The sequence below is a fragment of the Etheostoma spectabile genome, chromosome 19, assembly GCF_008692095.1.
Source record: "Etheostoma spectabile isolate EspeVRDwgs_2016 chromosome 19, UIUC_Espe_1.0, whole genome shotgun sequence".
Taxonomy (NCBI): domain Eukaryota; kingdom Metazoa; phylum Chordata; class Actinopteri; order Perciformes; family Percidae; genus Etheostoma; species Etheostoma spectabile.
Window position 1 is genome coordinate 9705328 of NC_045751.1, and position 12500 is coordinate 9717827.

General features: G+C 42.0%; 1 protein-coding gene across 5 annotated transcripts in view; it reads left to right on the plus strand.

The window, feature by feature from the left end:
• Nucleotides 1-12500, plus strand: part of nhsl2 (NHS-like 2) — a 135957-nt gene that overhangs the window by 58293 nt on the left and 65164 nt on the right. Inside the window, exon 1 of one of the 5 annotated variants that reach the window (XM_032499385.1) lies at nt 8868-9105. The exons of the other annotated variants lie outside the window; for them this stretch is intronic. Coding sequence (XP_032355276.1) covers nt 9081-9105 — 25 coding nt within the window. The 5' untranslated portion in view covers nt 8868-9080. Of the gene's footprint in view, nt 1-8867; nt 9106-12500 lie in introns of those variants that run through there. 5 annotated transcript variants of the gene reach the window in all.

Below are 12500 nucleotides of genomic sequence, written 5' to 3' on the forward strand. Positions count from 1 at the left end.
CTAGGTTTGAATGAACTAGGTCAATTGGTTTTTTGCCTCTTGGCGTGTAACTGTGCTGAGAGACTGTACAGTGTGTGTGTGTGTGTGTGTGTGTGTGTGTGTGTGTGTGTGTGTGTGTGTGTGTGTGTGTTTGTGTGCTTCTGTGTGCGTCCTCATCAACTGTAGTTTTCATTGTACTTGCTGCTGCTGAGTGTGCAAATAATACGATTTTATGGTTCACACTTTTTACACACCACACCACATGCTGCAGTCCCCTGCCTACGTGTGTTTGTGTGTGTGTAACAGTGTGCGATTGCTCGGCTGCACGGCTGGATGGGATTACTAGTGGGCTCTTTAATTATCTCTGAGGGCGAGCGAGGTAAAGAAAGAGGGAGAGAAATGGAGACAGAGGAAGGGAAACGAGAGAGAAGCGGAGATGACAGCCCTTGTAAATCTGCCCCTATTACTCACTTCCGCGATGAAGCAGGAGAGGAGGAAGAGGAAGGAAGGGAGATGATGGAGTTGGAGAGGGGACAGTGGGAGGTGAGGAAGAGGATGAAGCAAAACGAGAGAGGAAGAGGAGGAAAGGATGAGAGCGAGGGTAAAGGAAGAGCGAAAATCAGAGGGAAATATAGGTGCATGAGTGATTTACTTTGGAGAGGCTGGAGAGGAACGATGGACGGGCAGGCGTGATGAAGGACAGGGAGGATGGGATAGGAAGAGGAGGAAGAGAATGGATTAAATACACACATGCAAAGGGTTCATGTCATGCTGCAGAGCTGCACAGTGCACACACTGCCAACTGAGAGTAAACACCCATATGCTCACTCGCTTTCTCTGTCCGCACACACTATGTGCATATCCCCTGGAGAACAGTGTGTGTGTGCTTGTGCGTGTGTGTGTGCAGTGCAGTACATATGTATGTAAGCTTTAACACAAACCGACTGCCAAGCAGCCCGCTCACACCTGCCGTGGTGCAATAATCAGCAAAAGACGCTTCTTTACCCCATACATTTGACCTTGCATTCAGTCAGCGTCTGTAGCACATTCATGGTGATGGTCACATTACTGTCAGCAGGTGCTGCGTTATGTTCCACATTGTGTCATTTACTGTGATTACAGGTACCATGGTGATATGGTGCAATGGGTTTAGGAAGGAAATGGGTGGAAAGAGGAAGTGCATTTTTCATAAATGAAGGCGAAAAACAGAAGCGTCGGTCATTTAGTCGAACACTTCAAACAACCATGCTGATGTTTTTACCTGCACGGACCTTTTGTGGCAGTTGTGAATAAGGATTATTGTCTCAGTGACAGAAGAATTAGGATGTTTTTATGACGCAGCAAAACATCATAGGGAGTGGTCAAGGTGGAGGGTTGGTTGTACTAAGTGTTGAGAACCTTGTTCACCTCATGTCAACGTTGTTTTGTTTTTTAACCATGACCGCAATGCTTCCAGAATCTCAACCAAGTTGGAATTGGTTTTTCCAAGCTAGGTTTTGTTTCAACATTGGAAAGCACCATTTGGGTCGGGGGTAAACCCCCAGAAAATTTTGAGTGTCAAACACTTCCAAATTTCCAGCATTCTGGTTAATTTTTATGCAACAATATGTGCCTTTTCTGCATCAATGTATGGTGCGATGTCTTTAATTATCCTCCTGTATTGTTAGACTTTCTGCACATTCAAAACATCATATGTGAGTAAGAAAAGAGATGTGGGTTAAGATGGTACGGTTCACTATAGGGGTGTCTGAAATCGTTGGGAGACATATTTACGGGCAAGAATGATATATAAGGGCGCACGCCCATATATAGAGGTTTTCTTCTTGACGCAGCAACCGTGAGTTTGACTCCAACATGCGGCCCTTTGCTGCAGGTCATTCCCCCTCTCTCACCCCTTTTACATCAGCTGTCCTATACAAATGAAGGGCTAAAATGCACAAAACATCATCTTAAAAAAGGATATATACATGTTTTCAGTTTTTTTTTTTAAGCCTTTTGGGGCTGTCTTTCATATTTTTAAGGGGGCACAAATCTACCTCTTCTAAATATTGGGGGAGACATATCCCCTGCATCCCCCCTCTATCCCCCGACCAAACCCTAACCCTAACTACTCAAGGTCAGTGCCTAACCCCAACCTCAATCGGGCTGCTTCGTAGGGCGGGACTTGCCTAGAACGCATCATAGATTTTGCCCACCATTTTTGGTGGCTGTGTCCTCATCGCTGTGGTGCTTCCACCCACAAATCACCTGTCAATCAAACAGCGTGGGCAGGCCTGTGATTGTCTGTCGGGGGAGTTTTTCATTTCCTCTTTGCTTGGTCTGTTAAACCCTTAATGCTCCCATTAACTTCCCTTTTCTTCTATATTTCTATTATGAATTCTTCTGTTTATTACAAACAAACGGAAAATGGAAATGCTAACTTATTTCTCTTTCCTTTCTCTATCCCTGATACGTTCTCTCCACCTGGTCCCTTCTGTTATACTAACACACATCTCTCTTTATGTCTCCTCTCATGCTGAGATCAGACTAGACGATTTTGGACTGGTGTGACAGACGTGTGGCGTCAACAGTTTGTTGTTTCATCCAACGTCATGTTTCATAGCAAAACTCGGAGCCTAGGACACCTCACATCATTGGAAAGATCTTGTAAACACTTTTGTTGTTTTGCGTTTGATACCTTGAAGCCTCAGATGCCGTGTTTTTTAACATTCCTAATCACTGAAGTTTATCCCTGTTCGCTTTGACATACTTTGTTGTTTCAAGATTTCAGTTTTCTTTTTAGGGAAATGAACCAAAAACCAACAAATATAAGGATGTCATATGCTAAACGTCTCTAATATAAATATAAAGGTTTACCTTTGCTCTTATTGCAGGAAGTAAGACTGCAAGTTTCGATTTTTCTACTCAACCATATCCGTGTAGCACCTTTCAAAGTGCTTCACAAATTAAAATTGAAACGGCAAATACAAATTTGCATGACAATTACAATAAGTTAACAATAAAATGTTAAAAATCAGCGGTGCAGGGTCACAGAAGACTTGTATCATGTGGATGCGCTGACAGTGTTTTTGTCATTACTTAGAATTCCTCATGGAGGCGACAGAAACCACGCACCTCAAATTCCTTATCAGTTTTTTTTTCAGGTTTCATATGTTGTCTTCTCATGTAGTCTGATGACATGATGTCATCGCTCTTCCCTTTATACCTCTCCTCTCATCTTTCCATCATTTTCCCTCATCATTTTCTCTTTCACTCCCTCATCTCCTCTGTCTTTCTGTTTCGACTCTCAGGTTAATTTTGGCATATAATTATGTGTACACTCACATTCTCTTCTGCTGCTAAGCAACTGTTGTCCTACTGATCACCTGATAAATCTCTTCCATTGTTCCAGTTACTATGTTCAAAAATACAATCTTTTGTCGATACCTTTCTTCTACTTCTTCTTTTTCCATTCACTCTCAGTGCTAATAGTCACACACATACACACACACACAAACACACACACACACACACCGAACATGTTCATTCATACATTTTCAGATTGATGATGTCATTTTCAGCACGGCCAGCACCCTTGCAGCAGGAGAGAGAAAGAGAGCGAGGGAAAAGAGAAGGGGTGTGTGTTGAGATAATTAGATGGAGGCTAGAAGGAGGAGGTGGAGGTGGAGGAGGAGGGTTTAGAGCGATTGAGAGATCTGAGGAAAAGATAGAAGACGTGAGAAGAGCAGCAGCGAGACAAGAGATGTGTGAGAGAAAGATGGAAGATGCTGAAAGAGAGACAGGAAACAGGGCCTGGGAGTGTGTGGCCGAGGCTGCTGCTGCCATGGCAACCGTATAGGTCTCAAAGCAGGTCGATTAAATGCCATTTGGCACTCTGACAGTGGCCAGAAAGTGTGTGTTTGTGTGTGTGTGCGTGCGTGCGTGCGCATTCACTGGTTTGTCCATTCATCACCAACAGAGTGTGTGTCGCCTACTGATCTGTTTGCAGCGAGTCGGGCGTGTCACTCACGCTTACGGCTCTCAAGTTTTTGCAAGCTGAAACTGTGATGTCACAGAGACACAAAGGTACATTTGTTAATGTGGCTACTCCTTATTTCCCAGCATCCCAAGCATTCTCATTTTTAGATGTGTAGTTTTATGCATTAATGCATATATTTTGGAAGCGGCTCAGTAAGGAGACAGGCCATGATTAGTAAAAGACAGTGGTGACCTACTTTCAATAAGATCACTGTTCACGTTTTGGAAGGGGGCAGCTTTCTATACAAACACAAAGTATGTCCATCTGTGCATTTACACGTTTGTCCCTCCTTAGTATTATTCTTTTATTTTCCTTAAACGCCACCATGGGGGCCTTGTCCAACTGCCACTTTGCTCGTTTGAAAGCCATAATGTCTCTCTCTCTCTCATGGGTGGGCCAAATTCTCTGGGTGGGCAAAGCAGAGAAAGAGGAGGGAACCTTGCTCCTTATGACCTCATAAGGAGCAAGATTCCAGATCGGCCCATCTGAGCTTTCATTTTCTCAAAGACAGAGCAGAATACCCAGGGCTCGGTTTACACCAATCACCAAATCTAGCCACTGGGGGACCATAGGTAGGCTGGGGGAACCCATAATAATGTTAAAAAACCTCATAAAGTGAAATTTTCATGCCATGGGACCTTTAAGGTTGTGCTGATTTTAACCCCTTTATATACTATTGGCTAATAAAATCCACAGCAATGCATCACATCCTATAAGGTGTTCGCTGTGTTGCTGTTGATCTACCGATCTTGAAACTCCTTATACTTATCTCAGACTTGTTTCAGTCCTGTTTGTCTCTGATGTTGTGGTATTGCAGGTGTTTATTAGCTTATATCTCTCTTCTACCTCATCAAAATTAATGGTGTGTTGCAAAACAACAAAAGAAAAACAAAAGAAGATGGAGACCATTAGGAGCAGATGCTGCTTTAAGATGGAACTGAAGCTTTGCTTTGCATTTTAACTCAGGAAGAACACAATAAGCCTAGAGTGTAATCTGTTAAAATGAACAAAATGTAGGTTCAAAAGTTATTTTTTTGTGATGTAACATTGTGTTGAAGGAAAAGAAAAGAGCACATGAGAAAAACTGAAAAAAGTAACTTCTACAGAAGATTTAAAAGACATGTATAAAACAGTATCTCACACTTATCCAAAAATTCATTATAACCACATCAGAGCATGCGTCAAACATGCTAACAAAAGCCTAAGTTTACTAACGCGCTGGTAAAATTCAATGAAATGCTGCACTATTGACTTTACGGCGCAATCACTTTAGCAATACGCCAAGAATGCACCAGAACACACCTGAACACACCTCCCTGCAGGACCAACACGCCCATCTTTGGTGCATTTGCTATTTAAGCGACGTGTGCGCGGGACGGGAAATTAACAACTGCGTCGGTAAAATAGCAAAGACACTTGCATCGGGCTATACGCCGCGCTGCGCCGGGTGCAAGATAGGCCTCTCCGAGTTTACTGACCTGAGTAAAACTGCACTGAAAGCCTTTTAAACCGATGATTACAAGGTTCAGAAACGGCTGTCTCTGCGGATTGAAAGGTGAAACTGTCTCGTCGTAAAATAAAAGGTCTCAATTTCACCGACGCCTGCAGTCATCCTGTTTCCTCTGTGTGGTCAAACTCTTCTCACTGAACCAGTACTTCCTCACAGTACTGGCTTGTTAGTGGAAATATAAGTTTGGAGAGGTTTGTGCTTGTGAAAAATAAGAGAAACTTGATAAATGTTCACTGTTGCTGAGTCACAGTTATAAAGCTTAGAGGGTTACATGCACATTGGCAAAAACAGCGGCGACTATTCCCATCCCTGCAAAGAAATGTTTGGCTCGCAAAATGCCTTAAAAAAATCTAATCACCCGTAGTCTCCCTATTATTCAGCTTGCACAGGTCACAGTCAGCATATTTGTAATCACTGCAACATCCAAATAATGCTGCATTATTAAGCCCTTTTTACAATTTGCCTCTCTTTCACCCATTCAAACACACACTTTTGCTCAAAGACTCTTCCCCGTGTGTACAGGAAGAGCAAGGGATGTATGGTCAAACATGTAATCCATTACTCTCCTCTGGTTTCATAGCAACGATGGATAATTCGCTCTTGTGCCTGCAGTGAAAACACCTTATGCATTTCTCTAGCGTCTCAAAGAGCTCAAAATGCATGAGAGCAGGACCCTGGGCAGAACCCTTCTTTCCTCCACAACTGTTACTTTTCTGCACTGCTGTGCTTTACGTGCAGTTTGGGGGGAGCCACCGAGTTCAGCTGCAGGCTTAATAGCGACTGAGCAGCTTCTCCGGCACTGCCGGGAGTTTAGTGCCTTGCTGAGAGGAACCTCAGTTGTTGTATTTTAAAGACAGAGGGAGCATTAATCATTTCCCCTCAATGGGGTGGAGATCTGCAAACTCAGCGGCCTCACAATACTTGGCCGGCTTCTCCAGCACTTAGGCTACTGCGGCCTCCAGATATTAGATATTAATAACACCTGTCACTGTTTTTGTTGCTTTAATTCTTCCTTTGTCTGGTCCTTTTTTTCCGCACGGCACTCTCACACTCACTGTCTGCTGTATAGCTTTTGTTGTGAACATTCTTTCGTTGTGTGTGTGTGTGTGTGTGTGTGACACACACACACATGCTCACATACCGTATGCATCCATAAACCCATAAATTTGTGAGTGCCGTTGGTCACTCCAGTGTTTACAGGAAGTAACTGTTGAGGAGAGGAAGGAAAGGAGCCATGCTGACAATAGACGTGATGGAAAATAAGGAAAGGGGGAAGAAAATATTTGAATGAAGATATTGTTGTACATTGTTTCAATTTCAGTCGATATTAGTAGATTAGTAGAATTTATTTTCAAAAAAATGATCATTAGTTGTAAAGACTTAGAATAGTTCTTAGGAAAACTTAATATTAGTTTTTTTACAAACTTGGGAATTAGCTGGAGGGACAAATTATTTTTGTACTCTAAACTATTATCTTTATATTGACAGCACAATCCAGAAAGAGTTGTTAAAACTCAAAATAATCCATGCAACTAGTTCACTCGTTTTTTTAAGTTGATACAACTAAGCACTTTTTACAGTGTTAGAATAATTATACTATGGAACAAGCCTGTAGCATGGACTGTATATTAATGGACATAGCATGTGCGATGTCACCCATTGGTTTGTGGAGATCTGCTATGAGTTGCTGAATGATGGTTTTAGACGACAGGGGTGAGGGAGGAGCCCTTACACTCTACGTTACGTTACACACTTTCACTGGCAATCACATCGTAGCCACGCCCTAAAACACCGCCCGCTTTATTGCCAATTTTAAAATCAACGAGACCATAATTTCAAAACTGAACATCATTCATGTGTTGCAGAAGACTTAAAACTAGCGATTGGGGGTGGCCTCTAGCTGCGTGTCATCCCCCAATCTCTCTCCCCCTTTCATGTCTATCCACTATCACTATGATAAAGGTGTATATATATATAAAAATAATCTTAACCCTTGTATTGTCTTCACTTTCGGGACCCTCTCGGATCCCTCGGGTCAAATTGACCTGTGACTTATTTGGGGTTTTAAAAACTATTCTGAAATAAAATTTTACTTCGTAATCTATTAACAAATATTGTCTTATCTCAATTTCAAACAGTCAGTCTCTACTAGAACAGAATTAAAAATGGAAGTGTGGTTCGTTTTTTGGTCAGCAGGTAATAATTCATGTTAAAAATCTACTAGGGACAAAACATAAGTGGTCATATCCCAAACAATATTCGGAATTGAGTCGGGAATACATGCTTATCACAGAAAATGAGGATAGTCATTAATTGAAAAAAAATGTACTTGTAACATTTTTCTTCTCGTAAACATTTTAAATGGGTCAATTTGACCCAAACACCATATAAGGGTAAAGAAGAAAAACAACTCCTTTGACAACCACATGTCTCGCCCCCTGCTGGCATTCAGATAGAATGCAGCTTTAACTCACTTATACATTTACTGCACTTCGCCAAACCTCATGCGTAAATAATATTAACAGTCAATGGCCCGTAGCCAGCCAAGTGGAAGGGGGGGGGGGTGCTCTCAAAATATTTACCATAATGTTGTCAAATTACTCCAAAATCATGTACCACCTTTTTTTTTCAAAGATGATTTTTTGTGTGTGGCATTTTTAGGCCTTCATTGTTGATCGGACAGCTTGGACCTGAAAGGGTAGAGAGAAGGGTTGTGACATGCAACAAAGGGCCACAGGTCGGAATCAAACCTCTTTTTTAATTCAAAGTCCACTTACTTACCTTCTCTGGCATCTACAACTACAGCCTGATTCTTAAAAATCCCAGATTGCATATTTTGTTGTTGTTTCTACAATATATGTGCATGGGAAGTATTTAGCAAAACATTGTGATTATTTTGAACACGCTGTAGATGTTACTGTACACAGTGAAACATGGTTAAGAAAAGAAACGCAACACTTAGATTGACTGACGCAAACTGTGGCAAACCATATAAAGGAAATACTTCCTGCATTGACAGAAAGTTTGGCATTGGACACAAATTTTATTGTTTTAATAAGGTTAAAAATTTCTTTTTCAAGATTGTCCCGGCCATGGAAATATATAAGGAATACTTGGCCGTGCATGAAGCATGTAAACTATCTCCAGGCAATGCTTGGATACCTTTATGGTCCGGGTGCCCTGACCACCCGGGAGCTATCTTAAAACCCTTGTGGAGTCTTTTAAGGTGAAGGCTGGAGGGGAAGGAGTAGAGGAACTGTTTGGAGGGGAGAGGAAGAACGAAAAAATGAAGGGGGAGGAACAACACCCGGCACCCTCAGTTTCCTCCCTTTCTCTCCTCTCACACCATGAGAAAAACATACTTTCCCTGCAAAGCTTCCTTCTTTCTTGCCTTCTATTCTTTCTTTTCCCCCCTCTCCTTCTATATCCTTGCCTGCCGAAACGCTGCCTGAATGAGGTTCTGGGTTTACCTCCTCTGCTCTTATTCTCCTCCTCTTTCCCTCTCCACTTTTCCCTCCCGAGTTTACATGAGGGAGAGCGTTTCTGTGCCGAAGAGAGTTTAGGAACACAGACATGGAGGTTTTCTGGGCCAGGACAGGTAAGGGACACTGGTTTATATTTTGGGGGCAAATGAGGGATTGATGTTGGGGTTTTGAGAAGTTGGAGCAGGGCGCGGAGTGGTACTGAAACAAGGAGGTCCTCTTACTGTATGATAGGAAAAGCACAGGAATGTTACACTTGACATAAGTGAGGCTCTACCGGGGAGCATTGTTTCTATTGACATACAGCTTAATATACATTTAGTGTGGCTGTGGCTTTTGTATTTTCTGGCATTTTGAGGCACATTTATAGCCGATGCCTTCTGTTCTTGAACGTCACGCATTGCAGGAGCATCATAATAAAAATGTGTGTGTGGGTGGAGGTTTCACACACTTTTGAGATGCAAGAGCATTGAAATACCTTGGGTTTGACATAAAGCTTAGGAATTTCATAGGTTGTTAGAAAAGGAAAACATTTAATGTTGCAGAAAAAGCATTAAAACATATTGTGTACAGTTAACAACAAACATAAGTATCTTCTTAACTTCTTGTTTTGAAAGACACAAGTGCAAATACATACTTAATATACATTATGCCTCCTTTATTTCCCCTTAAGTAGCTTCATGGTTGGAAAATTTTTTATTAATTATTGTGTTATTATTAGACTTCATGGCTGCACCGTTAGATCAGATGGAAATACTATATCTCTTCTTTACTAGACATAACATATTGTCTACATTAGAATTTAAAATGAAATTCTGCAACAAACATACTGTTAGTTTTTTTAGTTTGTTTAAAGTTTTGTTTGCAGTCTTACATGAGACAGACAGACCGCTAAGTGTGTGTTCATGTGGGTGCCATCACCTCTGAAAGGCCCTTTGTATGTCCAGGAGACCACACTTTGTTCGTCTTTTTCACCCTTGAAATGTCTTTACACATGCCTGTTAAGGTATACACACTCACTCACTCACACACACATACACACACACACTCACACACACACTCACACACACACACACATGCCCATACACTTGGTTTAACTATGTTGCTGAAGGTGCATTTTGACTCTGGATAGGTCACAGAGTGGTTTTGTGCTTGGTTTCCAAAAGAGCAATTATTATATCACACACACATACACACACACACACACACACAGTTTTGGTAAAATGAACCATGAGACACACAGATTCACATGCTAGTGGTACACACACACACACACACACACACACACACACACACACACACAGTATTTCTCATACTTCATGCTCAGTTCCACGATTACCCATGCATGCATGCCTCTTTCTCTCTCTCTCTCTCTCTCTCTCTCTCTCTCTCTCGTTCCCTCTCCCCACTGTTGCCCAGTTTAATATGAAAATGAAAGGTTTTCATTGAATTTTTATGCAGATGAGGTGCTAAATGCGGCGCCTTGATTGCCGGATCGGCCCCGGCTGCAACGTGTGATGGATGGAGTGATGGGTGTGAGCCCCAAAGAGTGAAAAGGACAGGCAGAGGAGGGGGGGGGGGATGTAAGGAAGTAAAGAAAAATAAGTCATATTAGGACATTTATCAAGCAAAACAGCTGAACATTCTCTGTCTCCAGCTTCTGAAATGTTATAATTTTCTGCTGTTTTGTTCCTTATTTACTTGCTCTCTACTTTTGGCAAAGTGAAATAAATAATGACAGTAAAGCAAAGAGGGAGACAGGAGGAAGACAGTGATAAGGACAGATTGTTAGTTTAATGCTGCAGAGGAAGAAAGGGCAGACATAATGAGGTGGACTGTAGGCAGGAGCAATACACTTGTAATGGAGTATTTTTAGAGTCTGGTATTTCTACTTTTACTCAAGACAAGTATCTGACTACTTCTTCCAACACTGCAGATACGTCCTCTATTCCTCCCTTTAGACCCATGTGACCCATGTTGCCTGTAATGTTTACATGCTGGTGTGTGTGTGTGTGTGTGTGTGTGTGTGTGTGTGTGTGTGTGTGTGTGTGTGTGTGTGTGTGTGTGTGTGTGTGTGTGTGTGTGTGTGTGTGTGCTTTGGTGGAATCTAAATTAAATGAGCGTGTAAACGATGATGGCTTTGACCTGCAAGTGACTTTCCCTTGAGTATTTTGGCTCTCTATCAGCTTGTGTGTGTGTGTGTGTGTGTGTGTGTGTGTGTGTGATGACGATAAAAACATAATTTATCAGTCAACACTACATATTTTGATATATTTGATTCAATGTCCTTTGAATCTGTATCGCTGTGATATCTTGTTTGGACAGAAAGTTTACCACTGGATACTAATACCTTACAAATAAACAAAACAAATGGGACCAAAACATGCACTAAGAGGGACATTTTATGGTGAAAAGAAAATAGACATGTCTGTATTCTCTGGTGGACAAATGGAGACACTAGGCCATTTCACACAAATGTGCCTTTAGACCGATTCACAGTCTGTGTGAAAGTTCCAAAGACATAATGGAGGGAACAGATTTGTTGCACCTTCGAGCTGGCAGCGGATGTAGTCCCGGAGCCGTAACAGAGCTGAACCAACGTCTGTGTGAAAAGGGACAGCCGGCATGGCGGGACAACCTGCTGTTGGCTGTAAGTCGACCTAAAGGCACGGCACAAAAAGTGACAAAGCAGCATTCCAAGTAGCCAAAGTTAATAATAGCTTACCAAAACATTGCATACATTAGTTTATCTTCCCATCCACTCTATCTCTTTCTCTCCACACACACACACACACACACACACACACACACCCCACACCACACACACACACACACACACACACACACACACACACACACACACACACACACACACAACACATTGTTTTTAGACAGGCCTTTCATTGGGCATTGGCAGTGTTATTAAAGACAAACATAAACTTATCTGCTGAGCACTTGGCTAATGTAACAGTGGCTCATAAGCCTGTCATTCACAAATACACACACACACACACACACACACACACACACACACACACACACGCGCACACACACACACACACACACAACCGCATACACATACACACACACCTGCAGTCAACTCTGTCCTTTCCTTTTACTGACAAATAAGTACTATAATGTTTAAATTTGACAATTTGTGGGTCGGGTCATACTGGTCTGACACACTAGATGCCGGTCCTGTTGTGTTACACATCACACCTCTTTTGCTGCCGGGACGCGGCATTATTTCAGCTTTCCTTGGTTTGGTGTGAATGAACAAACAAAACTGGCATGATGGCAGACCATTGCACTGTTTTTTAAATCACCTTAAACAAATCTTTGACATTCAGGTATTCACATTCTTTGGAATACACCAAAAGAAAAAGGTGATCAGGATTGTTCTGTTTCAAGCTCATCAGATCACTGCAGGGTGATTTGCATTCATTAGAGATGTCTGTCAGGTGAAGAGGAACTAGATGGAGTGCTGTTTCCTGCCAAACTCTCCTCAGAG